At 36.2% G+C, this 25,287-nt stretch overlaps 2 protein-coding genes and 1 long non-coding RNA gene across 5 annotated transcripts in view; 2 read left to right on the top strand and 1 right to left on the bottom strand.

Moving 5' to 3' along the window:
- Positions 1 to 17,813, top strand: part of MED13 (mediator complex subunit 13) — a 110,051-nt gene extending 92,238 nt beyond the window's left edge. Inside the window, exons 21-30 of the mRNA XM_086686786.1 lie at positions 424 to 643; positions 1,486 to 1,677; positions 1,869 to 2,092; positions 4,831 to 4,973; positions 5,432 to 5,590; positions 5,699 to 5,884; positions 7,815 to 7,963; positions 10,297 to 10,470; positions 13,331 to 13,431; positions 13,786 to 17,813. Of these exons, the coding sequence (XP_086542912.1) occupies positions 424 to 643; positions 1,486 to 1,677; positions 1,869 to 2,092; positions 4,831 to 4,973; positions 5,432 to 5,590; positions 5,699 to 5,884; positions 7,815 to 7,963; positions 10,297 to 10,470; positions 13,331 to 13,431; positions 13,786 to 13,918 (1,681 nt within the window). The 3' untranslated portion in view covers positions 13,919 to 17,813. The remainder of the gene's footprint in view (positions 1 to 423; positions 644 to 1,485; positions 1,678 to 1,868; positions 2,093 to 4,830; positions 4,974 to 5,431; positions 5,591 to 5,698; positions 5,885 to 7,814; positions 7,964 to 10,296; positions 10,471 to 13,330; positions 13,432 to 13,785) is intronic.
- Positions 37 to 25,287, bottom strand: LOC147574227 (uncharacterized). The gene is made up of 3 exons (XR_015244033.1): positions 24,593 to 25,287; positions 23,110 to 23,225; positions 37 to 232 (listed from the first exon to the last, which is right to left on the bottom strand). It is a non-coding gene; the product is annotated as an uncharacterized LOC147574227 (long non-coding RNA).
- INTS2 (integrator complex subunit 2) overlaps positions 24,787 to 25,287 on the top strand; it is a 66,239-nt gene continuing 65,738 nt past the window's right edge. Inside the window, exon 1 of one of the 3 annotated variants that reach the window (XM_086686788.1) lies at positions 24,787 to 24,878. In XM_086686788.1, coding sequence (XP_086542914.1) covers positions 24,869 to 24,878 — 10 coding nt within the window. In that variant the 5' untranslated portion in view covers positions 24,787 to 24,868. Of the gene's footprint in view, positions 24,892 to 25,287 lie in introns of all 3 variants that reach the window. The other 2 variants (XM_025919120.2, XM_086686789.1) reach the window with 2 other exon arrangements.

Raw genomic sequence — 25,287 nt, 5'->3', positions numbered from 1 at the left:
AAAAGGTTATAACAAAGACAAATGAATTTTTAACAGTTTTGTGAAAATGTTTTATTTGGGGGAAGTTGAGTTCTAGATGACGGGGCAGTTCCAGAATGTAAAAACTTTAGGTATATACATGTCTGCTAGGAGATTCAAGGAAGGAAGGAGGTAGTTAACACTGATGACTTGAAGTCTTCTGTGATTTTCCCAGTGCATACTCAGGTGGCAGCTGTGGGGTGGTGAGCCTTTTCTAGAACACACAGAAGAGAATGGGAATATCACACAACATGTATTCTCTGTAATCCTGTGTTACGTTTCCTAATAAACTACTCTTTTCTCCTTGGGGCAGGGAGAGGGGAAAGAACCTGCTTTTGATACTACCTCAAAAAAGGTACAGTACAACTTTTTTTCCTAACTATATATTTCTACCTTAAATTTTAGCACGATGGATCGGGATAAAGTGGGCATCCCCACAGATGGTGATTCACATGCAATCACTTATCCACCTGCAATTGTCGTTTATATAATTGATCCTTTTACCTATGAAAATAAAGACGAGAGCACTAATTCTTCTAATGTATGGACTTTGGGGCTACTTCGATGCTTTCTGGAAATGGTCCAGACTCTTCCTCCTCATATTAAGAGTACTGTTTCTGTACAGGTAAGAATGGTAAATGTTGCAAATTAAATTTATATAAAACAATTTGATGTAGATAGAAGTTTCAAAAATACTATTCTGTATCCAAATTAATTTTTTTAAAAACCAGGTTCTATTATATTTTACTTGAAGTGATATTATGATAGAAATCTTCAGGAGTTTATGAAGATAAATTTTACAGTCATATCACATTAATAGAGGATAAAAAGATTGCATTTAAGTACATTAAATATTTCTCTTGTGTTGCTTTTATAAAGTAATTTTTAAATTCATATGCTTAAATAGAAGACTAGAGCATGGGCCTATATAATTTTTTTTTTTTTTTTTTTTACGTTTATTTTGTTGAGAGAGAGGGAGACACAGAATCTGAAGCAGGCTCCAGGCTCAGAGCTGTCAGCACAGACCCAACGTGGGGCTCAAACTCATGAACCACGAGATCATGACCTGAGCCAAAGTCGGACACCTAACCGACTGAGCCACCCAGACACCCCTAGAGTATGGGCCTATATAAACTAGAATTCTAAATAAGACAGATTTCAAGTAAAAGTAGTAAATAATGATATTAACTTTTTTACAGATATTTTGAATTATTTCTTTATAGACTGTAACAGAACTAATCAATGGCAGTATTAATATAGCTGCTGTGTAGAAATTTTAAAGTTTTTATATAACCTGTTAGTAAAATTATTAAAAACCTATGTAATAAAATATAATTCTTTAGATTATAGTTCTAATTAGGTTTTATTTAAATTTTCTGGTAAAAGTTTTTAGAGATTTAGACCCACAGTTCTTTTTATTTTTATTTTTACAAGTTTAACTCTGTAATATTTGCTTATAATTCTTAGATTGTTCCTTGTCAGTACCTGTTGCAACCTGTGAAGCACGAAGATAGACAAATATATACCCAGCATTTAAAATCCCTGGCTTTTTCGGCCTTTACCCAGTGTCGGAGACCACTTCCAACATCAACCAACGTGAAAACATTGACTGGCTTTGGTCCAGGTTTAGCCATGGAAACTGCTCTTAAAAGTCCTGATGTAAGTATGTTTTCTGTGACCAAAATTATTGAATGATTATACATTTTATGATTTTATACAAAACTAAGTACAATCCTCTGTTTATTTCTCATTTTCCAATTATCTTATAATTGAATAGAGATAACACATTTTCAGTAAAAGATTTTTAGGATTGCATAGTACCAATAGTACCTTAATTTTTTATTTTACAGAGACCAGAGTGTATTCGACTTTATACACCACCTTTTATTCTGGCTCCAGTGAAGGATAAACAGACAGAGCTAGGAGAAACATTTGGAGAAGCTGGACAGAAATACAATGTTCTTTTCGTGGGCTACTGTTTATCACATGATCAAAGATGGATTCTTGCATCTTGCACAGATCTATATGGAGAACTTTTAGAAACTTGTATCATTAACATCGATGTCCCGAATAGGTACTTCTGTTTCCTTAAGTGTATCATTAGATCATCCATTTAAAAATACTCTCACACACACACTATGTTTCATTATTAATGAATAGAAAAATAGAAAATTGGAAGGTTATATCATTAAGTTTTGGAATTGTGGGTGATATTCACTTTTTTTTTTGGTAGGTAATATATTGTATAATTTAGGAGTATTAGAAATAATTTTGAGAGGTGTCAGACTTCGGCTCAGGTCATGATCTACTGGTTCGTGGTTTGAGATCGAGCCCCGCATCGGGCTCTGTGCTAACAGCTCAGAGCCAGGAGCCTGCTTTGGATTCTGTGTCTCCCTCTCTCTCTGCCCCTCCCCCGCTCATGTTCTGTCTCTGTCTGAAAAAATAAATAAGCATTAAAAAAAATGGAAAGAAAATAATTTTGATTTTTGTTACATAGAAAAGAGTAAAGTACCTAAATTCTATGTAATAAGGCTTGACACAATGATTTTAGCCTAAAAAACTTTGAAGCATGGAATGAGAGAGCCTCTGCAATTAAAAAAAAAAAATCTAGTAAAGCATCCTAGGACATTTATTTCTCTCATGTGCCATCTAAAATATAGTCCCTAATTAACTGCATTAACTTCATTTACTAAAATTGTTGACTGAAATTTTTGCCTTTTAAATTAAATATTGGAGTGTCTTCTGAAAATGGTGGCCTTATTTTTTAGAATTCTTCTTGGTAGTAATTAGGTATCATGGCTAGTTATTTATGAAGGTTGTAAGTAATAGATCACAACAGGTAAGCCTAATATTAAGTTATAACTTAATAGACATTTCTAGTAATATATTTCAAGGCTAGTGAACATGGACTAAGAGAACCTGAAAGGCAAATCCATGAAGTAATTTTCAAAAAATTTTGAGGTTTGGTTCTATCCTTTATTATTTTTTTTATTATATAAAGGTTCAGTTTCTTTAAGTTCAGAAATTGGTTATATATAGAAATATTTGATGACTATTAGATTATAGTGATGCTGAAGAAATGAAATATAGAAACATTAATTTTATATTATTATAATGTTTTATTGGCTATTTTTAATAAACCTTAGAGAAGTACTTCATACCTTATTTCCTTGACACAGTTTTTATTATTTATTTATTTATTTTAAGTTTATTTACTTATTTTTGAGAAAGGGAGTGGGAGATGGGGCACAAATCGGGGAGGGGCAGAGAGAGGGAGAGAGATTCCCAAGCAGACTGCATTCTGTCAATGCAGAGCCCAGTGCAGGGCTCATACCCACGAACCATGAGATCATGACCTGAGCTAAAATCCAGAGTCAAACATTTAACCAACTGAGCCACCCAGGTGCCCCATAAGTTTGATTTTTTTTTAAATGCTAAGTTAGTGAGCTTTGGAAATAGTATGCTTATCTGTGAAGGTTGAGAAAGAGTAGAGAAAGAATAATATCACCTTTCCAGTACAAAGATAGTATTGCCATTTCACTGAAGTAGAAAGGTCCAACTCTAGAGTTTTAGAGATCTGGGTTCAAATCCCGACACTGCCACTTACTGGCTATGTGATCTTGAGAAAACTACTTTAGCCAGCTAAACTTCAGCTTCTCTGTAAAATTGGGAGAATAATTTTATCTGCCTCATAGGGTTGTTAGGCTGAAATGAGGTATAACATGTAAATTGCGCATAATGCTTGTTATGTGTTAAGTACTTAGTCAGTCATTGCTTAGCCAGAGAGTGCTTATGTTATGTACTTGCCTAATAAAGGACTTATATGCAGAAAACCCAACAGTGTTGTTTGGTCTGAGAAACATAGTGTTTTGTTTGATATTCTTCAACTTAAAGTATGAAGCAAGGGTTAGCAAACCACACAGCCTTTGGGCCAAATCTGATCACAACTGTGTGGTTAGGTATTCTGAAGGACTGCGTTCATGCTGCAGCAGCAGTTATTGTTGCAACAGAATCTTGATGGTCTGGCCTGCAAAGCTTAGTATATTGGCCCTTCAGAGAAAAAGTTTGACAATCTCTGGTGTAGAGCAGTGTTTCTGGTGAATTTTGATGATTCATGAACTATTTTTCATTTTAAAAGTTAAATATTTTAATGTCTTGGGGCGTCTGGGTGGCTCAGTCGGTTGAGTGACCAACTTCGGCTCAGGTCATGATCTCACGGTTTGTGAGTTCGAGCCCCGCATCAGGCTCTGTGCTGACAGCTCAGGGCCTGGAGCCTGCTTCAGATTCTGTGTCTCCCTCTCTCTCTGCCCCTCTCCCGCTCATGCTCTGTCTCTGTCTCGGAAATAAACATTTAAAAAAAAATTAAAATATTTTATTTTATTTTATTTTATTTAAAAAAAATTTTTTTTTTTCAACGTTTTATTATTTATTTTTGGGACAGAGAGAGACAGAGCATGAACGGGGGAGGGGCAGAGAGAGAGGGAGACACAGAATCGGAAACAGGCTCCAGGCTCTGAGCCATCAGCCCAGAGCCTGACGCGGGGCTCGAACTCCCGGACCGCGAGATCGTGACCTGGCTGAAGTCGGACGCTTAACCGACTGCGCCACCCAGGCGCCCCTAAAATATTTTAATGTGTATTATAAAAACACAAACTAGCATAACCTATGATTTTATGTATATTCTTGCTTAGGACTATGTAGAAAGTGTCAAGCATTAAAATTAAGGGACCAGTTTTTCACAAATTTGAGCTCTTTTAAAATGTCATATGAATTTTAGAAATATTTAATTGTCTCTTGTATTCTGTACAATAGGGCTCGTCGGAAAAAAGGATCTGCTAGAAGGTTTGGTTTACAGAAACTTTGGGAGTGGTGCTTAGGACTTGTACAGATGAGCTCATTACCATGGAGAGTTGTAATTGGCCGCTTAGGAAGGATTGGTCATGGAGAATTGAAAGGTAAAATTGTGCTTTTGATTGTTAATTCATACACTGTTCAGACTACATCTATGTAAGTGTACTGAATAAAATGCAGAGGTTATAAAACTAGTTGTTTTGTTTTCAAAGAGGAATCACAAATATCTAGTTCACAAATGGCCTAATTCCAATTTTGAAAGGACATTTTACTTTGTTTTGACTTAATGGCAGTGTTATTACTACTGTCCTTTTTTTTTGTCTTCCATTTTTTCCTCTTTTTGCCCATTATTGCAGCTCATCCCCTATTTAACAGATCAGTTGATGTTGACCTATATTAAAATGTATGATGTTGAGTAACGTCAGCAAGATTTTTGGTTTGATGATGATTCCTATTTGAGGAATGCAGTAACTTAAAAACCATTATGTTTTAACTTTGGTTCTACAGGGTGTTAACAATGCTGTTACTTTGGATGTTATATTTTTACTGTTGATACCCACAGATTGGAGCAGTTTGCTGAGTCGTCGAAACTTGCAGTCTCTAAGTAAAAGGCTCAAGGACATGTGTAGAATGTGTGGTATATCTGCTGCAGACTCTCCCAGCATTCTCAGTGCTTGCTTGGTAGCAATGGAACCCCAAGGCTCTTTTGTTATTATGCCAGGTTAGCTATCCTTAGCTTATATCCGATTTAATTCTTCATGCACTTGCACTTCTAAGTATCATAAAATTGATTCTTCTATTATTGAAAGAAAAAAAATTCTCTTTTCAGATTCTGTGTCAACTGGTTCTGTATTTGGAAGAAGTACTACTCTAAACATGCAGACATCTCAGCTAAATACCCCACAGGACACATCATGTACTCATATACTTGTGTTCCCTACTTCTGCTTCTGTGCAAGTAGCTTCAGCTACTTATACCACTGAAAATTTGGACTTAGCTTTTAATCCCAACAATGGTAGGTGAATTGTTCTTTAAAGGTTTGCAAATATAAAGTAAGTCTTGATGATTGTGGCTAATTCATCTGAAGAGTTCCTCCCCAAACCTATCTGCATCCTATAAATGTTTATGAAACCTGTGAATGTTACTTTATATGACCATAAAAGACTTTACATGTGTGATTAAGTTAAAGATCTTGAGATGAAGAGGTTATCCTGGGTAATGCAGGTGGGCCCTAAATGCAATCACATGTATCTTTACAAGAAGGAGGCAGAGGGACGTTTGCTTACACACAAAAAAGAAGAAGGCCATGTGATGGAAACAGAGGGAAGCAAAGTCAGAAATGATGCTATGCTGCTGACCTTGAAGATGAAAGAAGGGGCTATGAGCCAAGGAATGCAAGGAATATAGTTCTACATGCTGGAAAAGACAAGAAAAGCTTTCCCCTAGAGCCTCCAGAAAGAGAATAGACCTCCTGGTACCTTGATTTTGGCCTAATAACCAGTACTTTGATTTCAGCCCAGTAAAACTGATTTTGAATTTCTGGCCCCCAGAACTGTAGAGAATTAAGATATGTTTTTTTAAGTCATTAAGTGTGTGGTGGGGCACCTGGGTAGCTCAGTCAGTTGGGCATCTGACTTCAGCTCAGTCATGATCATGAGGTTCATGAGTTTAAGCCTCACATTGGGTTTGCAGCTATCAGCGCAGAGCCCACTTCAAATCCTCTGTCCCCCCTCTCTCTGCCCCTCCCCCACTTGCACTCTCTCAAAAATAAATAAAACATTAAAAAAAGTTTGTGGTAATTGGTTAAAGTAGCAATAAGAAACTAATACAACCATTCTTCTACTTTATTGATACTGGAACTAGTGCTATGAATTGTCTCAAAAATATTTACTTATTTTAAAAGGCAACATTGATCATAAGATGTTTGTATAGGTTTTTGCCTGTGCTGTTTACCTGTACATAGACAATAGACTTTGTGGCACATTTTATATTCCTTTATAAATTGATTTGCCAAAATAATACAGTAATTTATTTAAACTGCCATAGTAGGGATATAGCTTTTGTAGATGAACTTAATAGATTACATTTTAGTAGAAGAGAAAATAAATGATATTCCATTGTTTCCCTGAATTACCTTAGAACACGGCACATCTCTAAAGTCACAAGTAGGGAGTATTTAATATTCTCTTCTTTTAATGTGTTTTACAGTAACTTGAATATTTTATTTAATAAAGAACTAGAGTATTAATTGTGCATAGTCCCATTTTAAATATATTTTCATTCCAAGCATGCTGTTTTGTATTATTTTACTGTTGCTGTTGTAACAAATTAAGACATGCTTAGTATCTTTAAACAACACACATTTATTTTCTTATAGTTCTGGAGGTCAAAAGTCTGAAATCAGTCTTAAGTGGGCTAAAGTCAGGGTGTCTGCAAGGTTGATTCTGTCTGGAGGCTCTGAGAGAATCGGTTTCTTTGCCGACATCTAGAGACCACCTGCACCTCTTGTCTTCCATCTTCAGCAGCAGCAGCAGCATAGCATCATCATACGTCCTTCACTGACTCTAACCCTACTGCCTCCCTCTTACTAGGACCCTTGTGATTACATTGGACCCACCTGGATAATCCAGAATAATCTCCCCATCTCAAGATCCTTAGCTTGATCACATCTGCAAAGTTCTTTATGGTAACATATTCACACATTCCTGGGATTAGGATGTGGACATCTTTGGGGGAGGGCATTATTAAGACTACCACGTGCTTGTGTATAATGTATAGTTGTTTATATGGCTTCTAGAACAATACCTATCACATAGTAGGCATTAAATAGATGTTAATTAACCCATTTTGATTAAAATTCATTAATTTATTTTAACCCTCTTCTGCAAGTGACCACAGGATGTGAAAAATGGAATATTTTTTTTTTTTTTCTTTCTCCTATATAGATGGAGCGGATGGAATGGGTATCTTTGATTTGTTAGACACAGGAGATGATCTTGACCCTGATATCATTAATATTCTTCCTGCATCTCCAACGGGGTCTCCCGTACATTCTCCAGGATCTCATTACCCCCATGGAGGTGATGCTGGCAAGGTAACCCTGTTAAAAAACTTAATCTAAATGTCATTCATTAACTTAGTAATGAATTGATAAATAGAACACTATTTTTTCCTTGGAAATTAACAAGAAGTGAGAATTATAGTATCTGCATGCACTTTTGTCTTACAGATGTTAATACCTGAATCGCATATTTTTTCTTCGAATTCTTATTTAAATTCTAGTTAACATACAGTGCAGTATTGGTTTCAGGAGAATTCAGTGGTTCATCACTTACATGCAACACATAGTGCTCCTCATATCAAGTGTACCCATCACCCATCCAGCCCATCCCCCCATCCACCTCCCTCCATCAGCCGTCAGTTTGTTCTCTATTATTAAGAGTCTATTTAAAAAAAAAGTGTCTATTATGGTTTGTTTCCCTTTCTCTCTTTTTCCCCCCTCCCATATTTTCATCTTTTTTTTTTTTTTTTTAATGTTTATTTTTGAGAGAGAGAGAGAGACAGAGTGCAAGCAGGGAAGGGGCCGAAGAGAGAGGGAAATACAGAATCCGAAGCAGGCTCCAGGCTCTGAGCTGTCAGCACAGAGCCCGATACAGGGCTTGAACCCATGAACTGTGAGATCATGACCTGAGCTGAAGTTGGATGTTTAACCCACTGAGCCACCCAGGCGCCCCGTCATCTGTTTTGTTTCTTAAATTCCACATATGAGTGAAATCCTATGGTATTTCTTTCTCTGACTGACTTATTTTGCTTAGCATGATACAGTCTAGCTCCATCCACATCGTTGGAAATGGCAAGATTTCATTCTTTTTGATGACTAATATTCCATTGTGTATATGTACCATATCTTCTTTATTCATTCATCAGTCTATGGATATTTGGGCTCTTGCCATAGCTTGGCTATTGTTGATAATGTTGAATTATATATTATAAAGAGTCTCTAAGGCTCTGCTGTCCCTGACTTCATGTTTTCTTGGCTTTAGTCCTTCGTCCACTCACCATAGCTTCTAATCAGGTATGGCTAGACCAGATTATTTGAGGATTATAGTATATGCTCTAATCTGCCATTTGTATCAGGGCTGTGAGGAGGAACATAATAGAAATATTAATTTTTTCATAAGAATAGGAAAAACACTATCTTCTTCCCTCCATCCTAATTTTTAGTGTTTAGTGTTGTGAAGCAGCTGTCTTGTTCTTCTATTTGAACTCAAAACTGATTGGGCTTCATTTGAGTAACATCTTTATTTGAGTGAAATTAAATATAGTTTTTATTTGATTATAATAGTATGCATGTTTAGAACCTGCCTATTTGTTTATTCTTTAGAGCCTGACTTTAAAATAAGGAAGGATCTTTGCCCCATCTTACCTTGTATCCGTTCCTTTTGTTTTTAACTGGAAAAAGAAGTAAGATCATTGGGGCACCTGACTGGCTCAGTTGGTAGAGCATGCAACTTTTGATCTTGGGGTTGTAAGTTTCAGCCCCAAGGAGGGTGCAGAGATTAATTAAAAATAAAAAAAAATACTAAAAAAACAGTGAGAGTATTAAAATATGTGTGTGTGTGTGTGTGTGTGTGTGTGTGTGTGTGTATGGAAAAGCACCAGTAATCTCATCACTTTAAGAAAACCATATGTACTTGTAGCAAATTCCCTTTCACATGTATTTATGTTACAGCTTCCAATATGTATAAATAAGTATAATAAGTTTTTTAACCTTGTTTTCCCATAATTTGTTATGTCATTCCCAAAATGTTGGACATTTAAGTTTTTTTTTCTTTTTTTTAATGAAAAATTTTTAAGTTTATTTTGAGAGAGAGCAAGTGTGTGCATGCGAGAGAGCAGGGGAGGGACAGAGTGAGAGGGAGAGAGAATCTCAAGCAGGCTCTGCACTGTTAGCACAGAGCCCAACATGGGGCTCGATCCTGTGAACCATGAGATCATAACCTGAGCTGAAATCACGAGTCAGATACTTAACTGATTGAACCACCCATGCATCCCCCCACCCCCTTTTTTTTGGTCTGTTATAGGTAATGTTGCAGTGAACCTTTGTCTGCATATCACTTTTTCTTCTTTTTATCTATTTCCTTAATGTAAATATCTAGAAATACATGGACTAATCTAAAGGATACAAGCATAAGCAGTTGGCATATTAATTTCCTTTTAAAACTCTTGAAATAAAGCTCATTCTTTTAGTACTGTTACTAATTATGATCTTCTTACTAAGTACATAGCAATTGATTTTTTTCAGTATCTTTCAGTATTTTTCTAAATTGACATCGTAAGATAATGAGACTGATTGCCATTGTGTATATCTAGTGCCCATGTATATATCAAATGAACTAACACACTTTTAATTTTTCTCTCTTAAAGGGTCAGGGTACTGATCGGCTACTTTCAACAGAATCTCATGATGAAGTAACTAATATTCTTCAGCAACCATTGGCCCTTGGTTACTTTGTGTCAACTGCCAAAGCGGGTCCCTTACCTGACTGGTTCTGGTCAGCATGTCCTCAAGCACAATATCAGTGTCCCCTTTTTCTTAAGGTATTTCCATTTTTATGCCAGTTCCTAAATAATACTAATCGACGGCTTAAGTCTTAAGAAACACAAAAGTGTCTAAGGTCAAATGCATTGCAATATATGACAAGAGCACAAAGAAGTTATCTAATTATGAAACAGCTCCACGTTTTAAATTGATACTAAGTTTGAACTTTTAATTAATTTTAAGTCATATTTCTGGGACCCTTGCTCTTATTATTTTCAGCTGCACATATGGAAGTTTAGAGCTGGGTGAAAACGTCTATTACTTTTAATCTAATAACTTTTCATTTTCTAGGTGAGCATATTAAAGTTCAGAAAAACTCATTTGTCTAAAGTCATAAATTGGTTAGTAGACTATGATTACAGTCTGGATCCTTTCATGATTATATGGTTATTCTTTGAATTACATCATACTGTATTTCTGTTATGCCTCAGTATTTGGGGGATTAAAGGATTCATAATTTTGTAAGAATATTTGATACTTAGATCCACTTACTACCTCCTTAAAAAATTTTTTTCTAGCTTTGTGTAAATTGCTGTGTTAAAACTATTAAGTCATTTTCAAGTACTAAGACTCCCATAGTGACTTATTTTATCAAAACAAGTTCATTAGCAGGTGCTGTAACAAGGTTGAGATACATCATATAATGGTAAAATGAGATTTGAAAGCCCTATGCAGAGTTTGTTGCTGCTGCTTACTACTTTTCCAAAATAGGAAATTCAGATCTGATTCACTTATTCTTATATATGCCCACCAGAAGTTGACAATTTTATTCCAGGGGTCATACTAACTAACCTAACTTCTTGCCAATTGATTTTTAATTGTAGGGTAAAAGTTGGATACTATGCTTTTAGTGGGTACTTGAACCAATAGGCTTGCTATCTTTTAAGCCTGTTGCTATTAAATCTTGATACTCTTGGCCAACATACCATTGAGTCAGTGACATTTGAGATTAAGCAATGAACTTCTGTAGCACATAAAGAATACAACAGCTGTTGATCTGAATTGACTATTAATGAGGTGATATATTTAGGAAGGTCAGCCAAGGTAATAAAGTTTTATCATATGAATTTTCCTCTCTTTCCAATATATGTACAGTGGTCTATATAGATCTCATTACAAGAACATATTCCCAACTGTGTTTCTGCAAAATAGTAGTCCTTGGTGTTTCTATAAAACAAAGGGTTTTTTGGTCCTTTGGGAAATGTTACACATGCTTTCTGCCCCCTTTTGTTGTTATAATACATATGTGCACATTAAAGTCTCTGAAAAATAGCAGCAAATAACATTGTATACCTACTATTTCCCAAATTTACTTTAATACACAAGAAAGCAATTGTGTAACACCAGTTAATAATTCATGACCTTAGTGTTTCACGGAACATTTTTTTAGGAAACACCACTTTACAAAAAGTCCAAGGGACTATCCAGATTCTTTTCTACTCAATATTTATTTGCAGAGAGGATAGTGTAAAGTGGGCATTCACCCTCAGATACAGTGTAACAAGATTAGGACTTCTGGTCTGAATTACCAGGTAAGGCATAATTTACCATAATTTTGTTCACCTTTTATTTTCATACATTCCATTTTATTTCCTGTACCATAGGCAATAAAACCACCCGATGTGTTTCTCTTTGCTTAGAAAAATAATAGATTATTCCCTAGATGATTTAAAAAACCTTTTTATCTTAGAAATTAAATGGTAATTTTGGTACTGACTATATTCATTTAATCTGTAGTGATCTGTCATGTGAGACTTGTTTATAACTTACAAATGAAGAGTTATGGGCAGTTAAAGACATTTCTTTGGTTATATTCTTGAATATATATTAGAAGAGTTATACATCTATTGCAGTTGTAGAGATCACCTAAATATAAAATAGTACCTTTTACTTTATACAGAATGAAGTCTGCTAGTATTCTGCAGTCAATACCACCATCTCTCATAGTTTTTTCACACTTAATATATTGACTCAATAAACAAAATGATTCACTTTCTTTAATTGAAATGTGAAGAAGAGTACCACATTCCTTTCTTCCACTCTTCATTGTCATACCAAAATGGGTGTGGCAGTTGTTACTAAGCCTCCATTATGAAATTGCATGGGCAAAGGAAGGCATTCTATATACTGTATTAGAGTGCTTACAATTCCACCATAGGTAGCTTTATTTAAAATTTGTAGCTTTGTATGTAGTATACTTGCATATGCTGACTTTTTCAGTGCTAGACCTAGGTGTATGTGCATAGTCTAAGTTCTGTGTAACCTGTAGACAGGTTTATCAGTTTAGTGCTTCCTTAAACATTTACTTGACACATCTAGGCATGTTACATGCAGAAAATAGATAATAACTTTATTTTCTTTTTTACTTTTTATTTCATTTTTTTAATGTTTATTTTGAGAGAGAGAAAGGGAGAGAGAGAAGCGATCAGAGGAGGGGCAGCAAGAGAGGGAGAGGAAGAATCCCAAGCAGGCTCTGCACCATCAGTGCAGAGCCCGACTTGGGGCTCGATCCCATGAACCGTGACACCATGACCTGAGCTGAAATCAAGAGTTGGCCACTTAGCCAACTGAGCCACCCAGGCACCCAGAAAATAGATAACTTTAACTTTTAAAATAACTATTAAATAACTTTTAAAGGGATTATTATGTGGTCTCAAAAACAATAGAACTGAGGAAAATTAAGATTGAATATAAGTTATGCACTTAAACAAGAAGAACAAGCATCTTTATAGTGGTGCCCATTCATTACATAGGTCTAAAATGTATTTCATCAAGGACGAGACCTTGGGAAAACTTGGGAAAATAAGGTAAAACCAACAGAACTTTTTCATTTGGCTGACTGATTACCTGTTTTTTTAGGCCTCTTTGCACCTCCACGTGCCTTCAGTGCAATCTGACGAGCTGCTTCACAGTAAACACTCCCACCCACTTGACTCAAATCAGACTTCAGATGTCCTCAGGTATAGCTCTTTTTACCATTAAAGGTTCTCCATTGCAACTTTGAAAGAGTATAATGTTGATCCTTACGTATTTTCCTCCTATTTGTCAATAATTTATAGTTGTGTACCCTTGGATCTCTAGATGAATTACATCATTCAGAATGAGTCCTTGTCTTTCTAGCATGTGTAGTCTACTTTTGAGAATACTTTTTTTTGAAAATTAGTTTATCTTTAATTTCCCCAAGGACTCTCTCTTCCATACCTTCCACCATTTTTTAAAGTGGCTTTAAATCTTAGATGCCATAATTGGAAACTGCTTCCAAAATCTACAGTGTAAGTATATACAGGACTTAAAACAGTTTATTTACTTTTCAGGTTTGTTTTGGAACAGTACAATGCACTCTCCTGGCTAACCTGTGACCCTGCAATCCAGGACAGACGCTCCTGTCTCCCAATTCATTTTGTGGTGCTGAATCAGTTATATAACTTTATTATGAATATGCTGTGATCTTCATTGGATGGAACTGTGCAAGAAGAGAACAAGGAAAAAAGATATTTCACTGCAAGATTAAGTTATAATTATCTTCTCAGTGAAAGTCATCTGTGATGGGGTCTAATTCTTATTACTTCAACAAATATTGTTTTGACTTGGGGGGAGGGGCTATAAACCTTGCTATTTTTCATTGACTATACTGAACTCTTTAGGATGATGACTGATCATACAAAACGTATTATAACATTTTCGTAGCAAAATTAACCTTTTTTTTTTCCAGTCACAGTATTTGTGAAAAGTAATGAGCCATAGTACCCAGTCATGTTAAATGAATATTAAAAGCATGGAGAGGAAACATGAGGAACAATGAATTTCAACATATGGCTTCAGAACATCAAGATGTTCTTGTATTGGATTATAGTATCTAGTATTCAAAAATGCCTGCATCTCTTATTTATTGTAAGTTTTTAAATGTATAAATTGTCTTATATTTCTTAACCTCTTTTATAAAAATTTTCCTAGAAGGTTTATACTGCCTTCTTGCTTTAAAGCAATTGGTCTAAAATATATGTAATCGTCTTAATTAAAAAGTTGCAGTAGGGTTGCTTTTAGAGTATTATTTTTTTGTAAGGGGGTGGGTGGGACAGTAAATTTGTATTGTCTCGATGTACAGTTTAATGGGGATAGAGGGGGAATAATGTCCATACCATTGTGTGTGGAGGATTTACAGCTAAGCTGTAGTTGCAGAGTACATGTACAGTAATGAAGTTCACTGTGTTTATAAATTGAAAAGGTACTGGGTCTTACAGCATTTTATATATCACACCTTTACAGAATAACATGATGGCAATATACAAGTGATATTGTTGGGTGGTTTAACTTAGAATAAAATGAGAATTCTTCAGTTATATTTTGTACTATGGTTTAGGGCTATGACTAATATTTCAGGCCATTTCCAGTGAAAGAAACTTAGTTTTACAAGAAAAACATTTGCTACTGAATGCTTAAACTAATTTTGGTGTTTAATGTTACATGCTTAAATGTTTTTTTCAGTTTTGACAGTGGCACATCTAGGCATGGGAATATTAATTATGAAAATTATCTTCAGGATCTGCTATAAGGTTGAAATTTAGCCCAGCTCTAGGCATTTTACAAATTATTTTAAGAACAGTCACTCTGTTTGACTTTTTTTTGTTTTTTAAATTAAAGATTGGGAATGTATGTGAGAGTATGCATATGTATGGATGTGTGTGTGCAATCAAACTGTGGTGTAAATAGATTTCTCAGTGAATTCTGGTATTCAGACTCTATTCCACTAGTTAAAGAACCATTTTCTAAACTTAACCTGTTTCCTTTTGCCTTTTTTATTTATTTAATTTTCTTGGTTTGGAGATGGCAGTCCCAAACACCAGAGTCTGTACTTTTCTATAACACAGCTCAGATTAAGGCAGGGCATATGCCAAGGAGGATCTCACCTCCCTAAAGAAGGGACTTGAATTTTAGGGACTTTAATTCACCCCTTCCTTCAATACAGCTTTCCCCCTTCTTGTTTGCACATGCCAAGATAAATGCTTTTATGCAGGCTTTACCCCTTTAAAAAGTTGTTTCTACAGTGCTGCTCACAAGAGAGTCCAAGTTAGCTTCCTGCCTGTGTTGCTGACTTGAATTCACAGTCACCAAGTCTACCTATCTTTCTTGGAAGCAGTCTAGAAAAATTCTGAATTTGTACATTCAGTAATTCTCCACAAGGACAAAATCAGTTGTATTTACAAAACTGTAATTCGGTGTGTTTTGTTTTGTTTTTACTGAAACTTGTTTTGTAAATACTATATGCTTAGCTTAAATATCACTTTCTTACAAACAATATAACTTCTTCAAATTGTGTATATTAAAACATTAGCAAGTCTTGTTTTTTCTATAAAAAACACACAACTGGTGACAAAGGTTTTCAATCACTTCTTCAAAATTATAATGCAATTCCAAGGGTCAGCATTTTTGAAATTAGAATTTAAAGATCACATCTCTGCATTCATTTTTAAATTATGCTAGCACACTACAGATTATGTTGGCATGTTTTGTTCTATACTTAAAAAAACTTGTCTGAAATTTGAGGGGAAAAAAGATGCTTATTTGGAATATCTATAAAAAGTATCCTCTTTTTTTTTTTTATAAACTTAGCTCAGTAGTGACTTTTAAAAATAAAAGCTATATTCTCAGTTGTTTAATATCACTAGCTTGTAGTGAACACACCTCAGTTTGAGGATAGATTTTTAAAAAATTATTCCCTGACAGTTTCTTTTATATGGAGCCATAAAGAAAGGAACCCAGTATACAATTCCTTTTTATCTGGGAACAGGGAGAAGTTCCCAAATATATAAGATTTACTGGTAAGATTTTTTTCTTCCCTTCATATTTAAGTTCACACTTAAATAGAAAATTATTAAATATCCATTAGAAAAGGTCAAGAGACTTATTTCAAAAAGTTAAGCCTTTTATGCAGGATGATGGATCTGACTTACTACCATACTGTCACAGACAAGTATGGGTAGTTTTTTGTTTGTTTGTTTGTTTGTTTGTTTGTTTAAATGGTAAGCAAAATAATATATACTTTATACCAGTTGATCACCAACACATTGACTTCTTTGTTACAGTGCTAATGTCTGTTTTTTGTGCAGTTATCCATTACAAAGCAGGGTGGAAGTACAGTATTTTGGCATTTAAAAAGATTAGTTATATAATGTCTGCTTCCAGCCAGTGAGAAACATCTAGCCATACTTTCTTATGCAAGCCATTCAGTTATCAGGACTGTGAATTAACACTGTATGAATAAATTTCTGTACACCTTATTGTTTGGCCAGAAGGCCACCAAGTGTACTTATATGTAATCCTTAAATTTTAAAGTAGCTGTAATTTTTAAATCTTTCTAAACTTTTCTTAAACCACTAAAATTAAGCTCTTACTACTTAGTCAATTATCCTCAGCTGTATTCGTACTCAATTGTCAGTATGGCACAGATTACTGTATTAAAATATTCTCCTTTCGTCTTCATATTTACCTTCTGAGGTAATTTTTTAACTTAATGTGTTACTACAAAGATTTGCAGATCTTTAATCAAGCACTATGTTAATACTGTAATATTCAAAATACTATGTTGCGTTATTTAAAATGTTCAAATTGAATACATTAAAAGGAAGTTTTTAAATGCTGTTGCATCATATAATTTGCTACTCATCCACTATGGCATCGCATACCAGTCTATTAATACATTTAATGTTGCATGAGTAATGTTTTGGTCTGGGTTTCCTCTTAAGATTTTAGTTTGTCTAAATTAAAGAAAAATGTTTTTGACATACCTTTTTTTTGGTCCCTCACCCCTTCCTCCCCCAATCAGCTGGAAATCTTAACCTTTAGGTTTTTCTTGGTGTTTTAATAGGCCCAGAACTGTGGTTTAAATTTTCATATATATGTTTTCTCTTTTGTGGAGTATTAATTAAAAAACTGGATTTGGGACCTAAGATACTCCTCAGGTTGATATATTCATGAAGTTTTAAAATAGTTTTAGTTTTCAAAGTAAACTGGATTTGTGGACCTTAAAGTTACTGAGTTTAAACTACAAATTGTAACGTCATTACTGGACATGTCAGCATCAACTCTCTCAAATAGCTTGGTCACTTTATGAAGGGGCGTTTTAAAGTTGTTGTTTAGCAGTGACATTTAATATGGTCCAATTGCTTTTTTTTTTTTTAATGTGACAAAAAAAGAATAAGGAACAAACACTATTGCTGCCGAATGCCATAACACTGAGTTGTACAAATTGTGATTGAGGAAATGAAAAGGTTTATACTTTTTAAAAAAAACAAAAAACAAAAAACAAAACTTCAAATGGAATAAATTATTCATGAAGCCTTCATTGTGGTGTCTCATTTTGTTAAAAATATTTCCATCTGAAACTTAAGTAAAAATTAGGGGTATTTTTTGTTGTAAGTCAAAAAGGGTAACCTAAAAATTGTACTTTTAATATCTCCATCTGAAGTATTTTATTAAAATTTTTCTGGGGCGCCTGGGTGGCGCAGTCGGTTAAGCGTCCAACTTCAGCCAGGTCACGATCTCGCGGTCCGTGAGTTCGAGCCCCGCGTCGGGCTCTGGGCTGATGGCTCAGAGCCTGGAGCCTGTTTCTGATTCTGTGTCTCCCTCTCTCTCTGCCCCTCCCCCGTTCATGCTCTGTCTCTCTCTGTCCCAAAAAAAAATAAATAAACGTTAAAAAAAATTTTTTTTAATTTTTCTAACCATATTAGTGATTAATATACAGGAAAGTTATATGTGTACATACATACTCCTTTTAGGCGCATCAGTTTGGTATCCTTTTTCTAGTCCAAAGCTACCTTCAGATATTTAAAGCTTAGCTCAGGCCTACTTTTTTGATCACATAAATGTTTTTGAAACATAAAGTCTTCAGATATGAACACTCCATTAAAATATTGTATGAGCAGCCATTTTAAATATTTTTGTCCAAACTTAAACTGAGTAAGGACAAACCCCCAAATTGTGTCCATTTTGAAATAGTGTTTGCCAGCAAAATTTAAAAAATAATCCTTTAAAAGGAGGTATATGGTGTTGGAACTTCTACCTTCTTAAGTTATTCTCTGTCTCACAGTTTGTATTACCTGTGATTTTTTTTTTTTTTTATCTTGTTAGTCTAAAACCCTTTATGGCTGCTTCTTGCTCTAAATATCTAAAGTCTTAACATGGTCTGTCCCCTGTCTTCCCCACAAGTATCAAGATGGGCTTTTTCCTGTGTTTTCCTCCTTGCCTCTTAGGCCATTTGAATTCTTTGAAAGCCCCATGGTTACTTTTGCCTTAACTTTCCACATACAACCTTGCCTCAGACTAGGTCCCCTAGTAATATACTTTTTTAAAGTTTATTATCCTGAGAGAGCGCAAGTAGGGGAGGGGCAGAGAGAGAGAGAGAGAGAGAGAGAATCCCAAGCAGCCTCTGCACTGTCAGCACAGAGCCCGAGGGGGTCAAACTCACCAACCATGAGGTCATGACCCGAGCTGAAATCAGTAGTCACACTCAACCAACTGAACCACCCACGTGCCCCCCTAGTATTTTACTTATATTGTAATAATCTGTATGGAGTCTTCACAGTGTTTTTTGCAGTTTGTATGAATGTTTGATCCTACTAAATGACCTCATGAAGGCAGAAACTGGGTCTGTTTTGCTTACTAATGCATCTAGAATCCAGCACAACATCTAGCACATTAATAGGGCACTGAAATATTTGAATAGACTTCTTGTGATAAATGCCTCAAACTATAGTACTTAGTTGAAGTGTGAGTTCTGCAAAAATTCAAATGAAACTGTACAATCTAGTTACTTGGGACTATTTTCACATTAGTAGAAACAATCACTAGATGAGTATTCTTGTGCTCTCAGATTTGCCACCTTTTAGCTGCTGACTTCAGACAAAACTTTGAACCTCTTGAGGTCTAAATTTGTTCATTTGTATATGAACACAATAGTAACCACTCCTTCCTAATGTTAGCTTTGTGCACCTCAAAGGATTACATAAAACATAGAAATTTGTAAAATACAAATGTGAGGGATGATTAATACAATACCTATGTTCTCTAGAAGAGTTGTGATTTAAGACCTGCCAGACCCCCCCAAAAAAAAAAATGCTTACAACAAAAGGACTCATTTATTTTTAATGTTTATTTTTGAAAGAGTGAGGGGTGAGGGGCAGTGATAGAGGGGGACAGAGGATCTGAAGCGGGCTCTGTGCTGACAGCAGAGTGTCCAATGCAGGGCTTGAACTCCCAAACCATGAGATCTTGACCTGAGGTGAAGTCAGACGCTAACTGACTTGAGCCACCCACGTGCCCCAACAACAGGACTTTTAAAATATGTTTCTAGCAAGATCATCCATGGGAAAAAATGCAAAGAATCAAGTATTTAATACTTAATTTTTATCTCCCTTCTGTCCTAACCTACTCTGACTAAAAAGAAATCAGCTTGAAGGGTCTTTAAGCTCTAAAACGTAAAGTAACACACATATGATGAAATAAAATCTGAGATACTTAACGGATTTAAAGCATTTAAAGGTGTCAGGTCCAAAGGAAATATATCCTCGGTACTAAAAGAACTTGTAGATACGGTTTCAGAAATGCTGTGGAAAACTGAAAGGTTCCAGAATAGTGAAAATGCACAACTTGCTCAGTTTTTAAATTTTTAAAAAGATGGGGTGCCTTGGAAGCTCAGTGTCTGTCTCTTGCTTTCAGCTCAGGTCATGATCTCAGGGTTAGCGAGTTCAAGCCCCAATCTGGGCTGTGCTGGACAGCAAGGAGCCTGCTTGGGATTCTCTCTCTGCCCCTGCCCTACCCATTCTCTCTCTCTCTTTCTCTCTCAAAAGTTATGTCCTAGGGGCGCCTGGGTGGCGCAGTCGGTTAAGCGTCCGACTTCAGCCAGGTCACGATCTCGCGGTCCGTGAGTTCGAGCCCCGCGTCAGGCTCTGGGCTGATGGCTCAGAGCCTGGAGCCTGTTTCCCATTCTGTGTCTCCCTCTCTCTCTGCCCCTCCCCCGTTCATGCTCTGTCTCTCTCTATCCCAAAAATAAATAAACGTTGAAAAAAAAATTAAAAAAAAAAAAGTTATGTCCTAGAAACTAATAATTTATTTCACTTTATGAACAAGTTCATTAGAAACCAGCATAGTTCCACTAAAGCACTATTTAATAGACTGTTTACTATACACTAGTCATGAGATACACACCTTTGACTTTTAGCCATCAATCTGCTGAGAAACATACATGTGTATACATAATTAGTTCCATAAGCCCTCTAGAGTGATAAGAACAACAATGTAGTGCATATACAAGAAGGAATAGCTGAAATCAATCTACATTTTATTTTGACAGCATTAATAAACAGATCATGGAAATGGATATTCAGGTTATTTAATAAGGTTTCCTGGTATTGTTACACTTAAATCATTAATTCAACAAACCAGTATTAAGTACCATACTTTAGTTCCTGCCCTCCAAGTACTTACTTTGGAAAGGTAGGAGAAACAAATTTTAACAATGTAGTACAATATGTGACGTGCTATGATGGAACGAAGTAAAGGGAGCCTTGAGAATATTGAAGAGGGATACTTTAAGAGATAGGTGGTTTGTCTGGGAAAGATTTCTTAGCAAGGGAACACTGGAAGTGAGACTTAAAGGATACATAGGAGGTACTACATAAAGAGAATAAAGGAATTTCAGACCAAAGGAACAGTGGGAGAGAAGGTCCACGAATAGCATGAAGGATTTGGGAAACAGCAGTTCCAACAGACTAAAACAGAGGCACTATGGTGGGATAGATAATGCAGGAATCCAAACCAGAGCTAAGAATTCAGACTGTGAAAAACTGTCTTTTGAGTGCCACCTTAAGGAAAATGAACTTTATCCCAAAGCAGGGAAGTGTTTCAACAGTTGGGATGATTCATAATTAATTGAACAATCATACCAAAAAAGGCTTGTTGATGGAGCTGTATCAACCTGAAGGGATGTCTCTAACATACTATAGAATCTTGGCTGGACCCAATTCCATTCAATATTTTACCCATAAAATTAAATGAAGAGATGATCTGCTTTGCAGATAGCCAGTGTAAAAGAAGAGTCCAGAAGATCTTGACAGGGTGAAACAATGGAAGAAATTTTGGGATTTCAAGATAAAATAGGACACTGTTGAGGATAATTATAAAAAGAGTTCCATATTGAGAACATTTGAGTTAGATGGCTCCTGGGATCCTTGTACTTCCAAAATTCTATGAGTCAATTTCTAAAGAATATTGGTCTTCCTTTAAATACCTAGGTCTTCTAATTTCTTGAAGCTCATTTACTTGGCAATAATCTACATAAAAGCACCTAGTGTGCCTGAAACATAGTATTGTTTTTTCTTTCCGTTTGTTTCTCCTTTTCTTCCCTCAGTCTTACTGAAAAATAGTTAAGTAGAAAAGGATAAATCATAGTAAGCCAGTCAGAAGAGAATGTTTACTTCACTTAGGAAGGAGTGTTATTTTTTAACTTAAGTATAGGAATTACGCAACGTGTTTCATCAAATCTAAACACCAGTAATTGTAAGACACCATTATATGTACCACTAAAAAATTTAAAAGATCATTACTGATCTTAAGACACCACAATATCAGAGATGTTAAAATGTGAAAAAGTCACCATAGAGTTGATGAAATATGTCTTTATGTGGGACACCTCACTGACTCAGTTGGTGGAGCATGCAACACTTGAATTCGGGGTGGTAAGTTTGAGCTCCATATTGCATGTGGAGATTAGTTTAAAAAATAAAATCTTTTTTAAAAAAATATCTTTGTGAGTAAAATGGTAATGAGCCTCAGTGCCACATTGGTCTTAAAGGGGGATTATTTTCTCAAACATTTCTTTCTCAAACGCAAAGTGTACACCATAATTACATTAATATGCCCCTTTAGTAATCAAAGGTTTTGTGGTTTATAGGCAACTAAATGTTAGGGCTAATTTGTAGCATTATTTACTTTTCTATAAGTTCTTAATCTAATTAAGCATCTGAGCTGCAAAGTCTTTAAAAGTTGATTTTAGTATAGAGAAACCACCTCAGAAAAAGCAGATTTAAAACTCAAAAGTCCATCAGTAAATCTTTTTTCACTGAGTTCTGTATGGCTGTCAAAATGATTTCACTGGTGAACAATGTAGATCTCAAAGACTTTGACTAAGTGGATATGAGTGGAACAGGCGAGAGCCTAGGGTAACTTCCAGGTTTCTGGCTTGGACAATTCTGGGTAGTGGTGATATTCACTGAGCTAAGAATTGGAAGACAAGGAGAAGGGGACTTGGAAGAAGGTAAGTGTCAGCATTCATTACCATTACACGCTAGCTATCTTATTTGAGCTGGGTGTGATCTGCTGTTAGATTGAGACGGATCTGTAAGTTGTTTCTTCATTAGTGATTACAGGATTGTAAGTAGAGCTGGAAGAAATTTTTTTTTTTAATTATTTTAGAAACAGAGCACTAGAAGGGGAGGGACAAAGAGAGAGGGAGACTGTAAAGATTGGGAGACACAGAATCTAAAGCAGGTTCCAGGCTCTGAGCTGTCAGCACAGAGCCTGATGCAGGACTCGAACTCGACCTCATGAACTGAGAGATCATGACCTGAACCAAAGTCACTTACCTGACTGAGCCACCCAGGCACACCTAGAGTTGGAAGAGATCTTAAAAATCACTTAGTTCACATCCCCTTTCTCCCATTATTGATCCCCCAAACCATGAATTCTCTTCATATTCCTCCTGTGAAAAGACCATCCAGGGAGATTAAATTGTTTAACCTCTGTCTCAGTCTCAATTTCCCCACAATTATAAAACAGAGACTATTCCCTACCTCAGATAATTAAATCAGATAACATATAAAATACTAGTGCCTAGCAAGTGTTCAATAAATATCAGCTTAAAAATGACAATGTTGTACAATTTGTGACCGAATAGACTGTGAAATCAATTTTAGTGTGTAGTGACCAGCAATTAAAAATTTTTTTAATGATTTTCTTTTTAAGTAATCTCTACACCCAATGTAGGACTTGAACCTAACAAACCCGAGATCAAGAGTCATATGCTCCACCAACTGAGCCAGTCAGGTGCCCTGTGACCAGTAAGTTAAAGAAGCGAAATAGAACATATAATATGTAGTATGTGTTATTTCATAAAAACTTTGTTCCATTTAAATGTGGGCATATATGAGCATGTGTGTCCTGGGTCACAATGTGAAACTGTAGGTCAGGTGGATATAAGTTTGAGAAACAATGAAACACACATTAGTTCTCTTCTTCCTTTGTTGAAAGAAGAGAAAGTCTGAAAGCAGACTTTATTAGGAGATTAGTACTCTGTGAAAGCCTTGGAAACTATATAGTATGAGGCTGTATTTCTCTCTGTAAAATATTTTTGCTCCCAGCTTGTAGCACAGTATTTGGTAAGCAGGTGATACATGCACATTACTTAAATCAGGAACTAGAAATAGTATGAAAATATACAGAGACTAGTTTTTAATCTTTTCTGCTTAGACTCCATTTGAAAATTTGTTGGAAGTTTTGGGTCCTCTTTCCAGAAGTGCCAAACACACACAATTTTGCAGATTCCAGGGAATTCCTGAAACCCTATCCACCACTTTCTAAAGGTCTATGGACCTTAAGTTTTTTGTTCTGGTTTAAATCGAAGTATAGTTGACACACAATGGTACACTGGTTTCAGGTGTACACTATAGTGATTGGACAACTCTATGTTATACTCTAGGCTCACCATAAGTGTAGCTACCATCTATTACAATACCATTGACTATAACCTCTATGTTGTAAGGGAGTTAGTTATTCATTCCATAACTAAAAGCCTGTACCTCCCACTTCCCTTCACCCATTTTGCCCATCCCCCAACCCCGGACCCGAAGGCATAGAAACCCGAAACTAAGATGTTTAACTTGTGACTATGAGGGTATGAGCTCAAGAGCGAAAGATCAGGAAAAGATTAATTTTTAAATTCGCCTATAAATCTTTCGATTCCAGAGCTTAAGCGCTAGGGAGGCATAGGCAGGGACAGAAAGAAGGGTGCAGTCATTAGTATTCCGGTCAAAGGATGGTGGAAACAACTTTAACGTTTCTTTTACATACGTTATGTCATTCAAGTGCCACAAAAATCCTGTGAAGATGAAACTGCAGGTCAGAGGGGCTTAAAGATTTAATCGGAAAGGATAAAAGTGATAGATTTTGGAAGAAGAAACCGAAAGCAGCATTTTAAACCTTCGGGAATGCAGTTAAGGGGACGGGAAGGAAGAGGTGGGACCGCGCACGCGCACCGTTGCATCAGCGCGGACGTCTCTGGGTTTCCTTTGCAGACAGCCTTCCTCTCAGTCCAGTACGGTGGCCGACGGGAGCCAGACGCTGGGGATGAATGAAGGTGCTGGGTGCAGGTTGAAACAGTCCCCTCCGCTTTCCCCTCCCTTCAGTGCGGTTTCTGCCTTTGTGCGGTGTCCCCATCCAGCCCTATCGCACTGCCGACCCCATTGGTCCCGGCGTCTGGGTTTTTGGTGCCTGTGTCGATTCAGGGCACAGCTGGGTTTGGCGAATGCGGATTTTCGCCTAGGCCCAACTTTGGGCCGCGCTCTCGATTTCTACCGTGTCCCGCCTCTAGGGCGCGGAATCGGTGTTGAGTCCCGGGAGGTTGGAAGGTAAATCTTGAGGTATGAAGCTTCCGTTTCTCAGGCCTCAGCTCGTTCTCCGGTCCACGTCGGTCACTGGCCTTACATTTCTCTGCCAGGGGGACTGGTTGGTTCTCGTTACGCTGAGGGCGAGACCTGTGAACACAC

This window comes from Puma concolor, chromosome E1, assembly GCF_028749965.1.
Source record: "Puma concolor isolate L17-30 chromosome E1, mPumCon1.1.hap2, whole genome shotgun sequence".
Classification (NCBI taxonomy): Eukaryota; Metazoa; Chordata; class Mammalia; order Carnivora; family Felidae; genus Puma; species Puma concolor.
The sequence above is the reverse complement of the archived record's forward strand: the minus strand, read 5'-3'. Positions and strand labels throughout refer to the sequence as shown.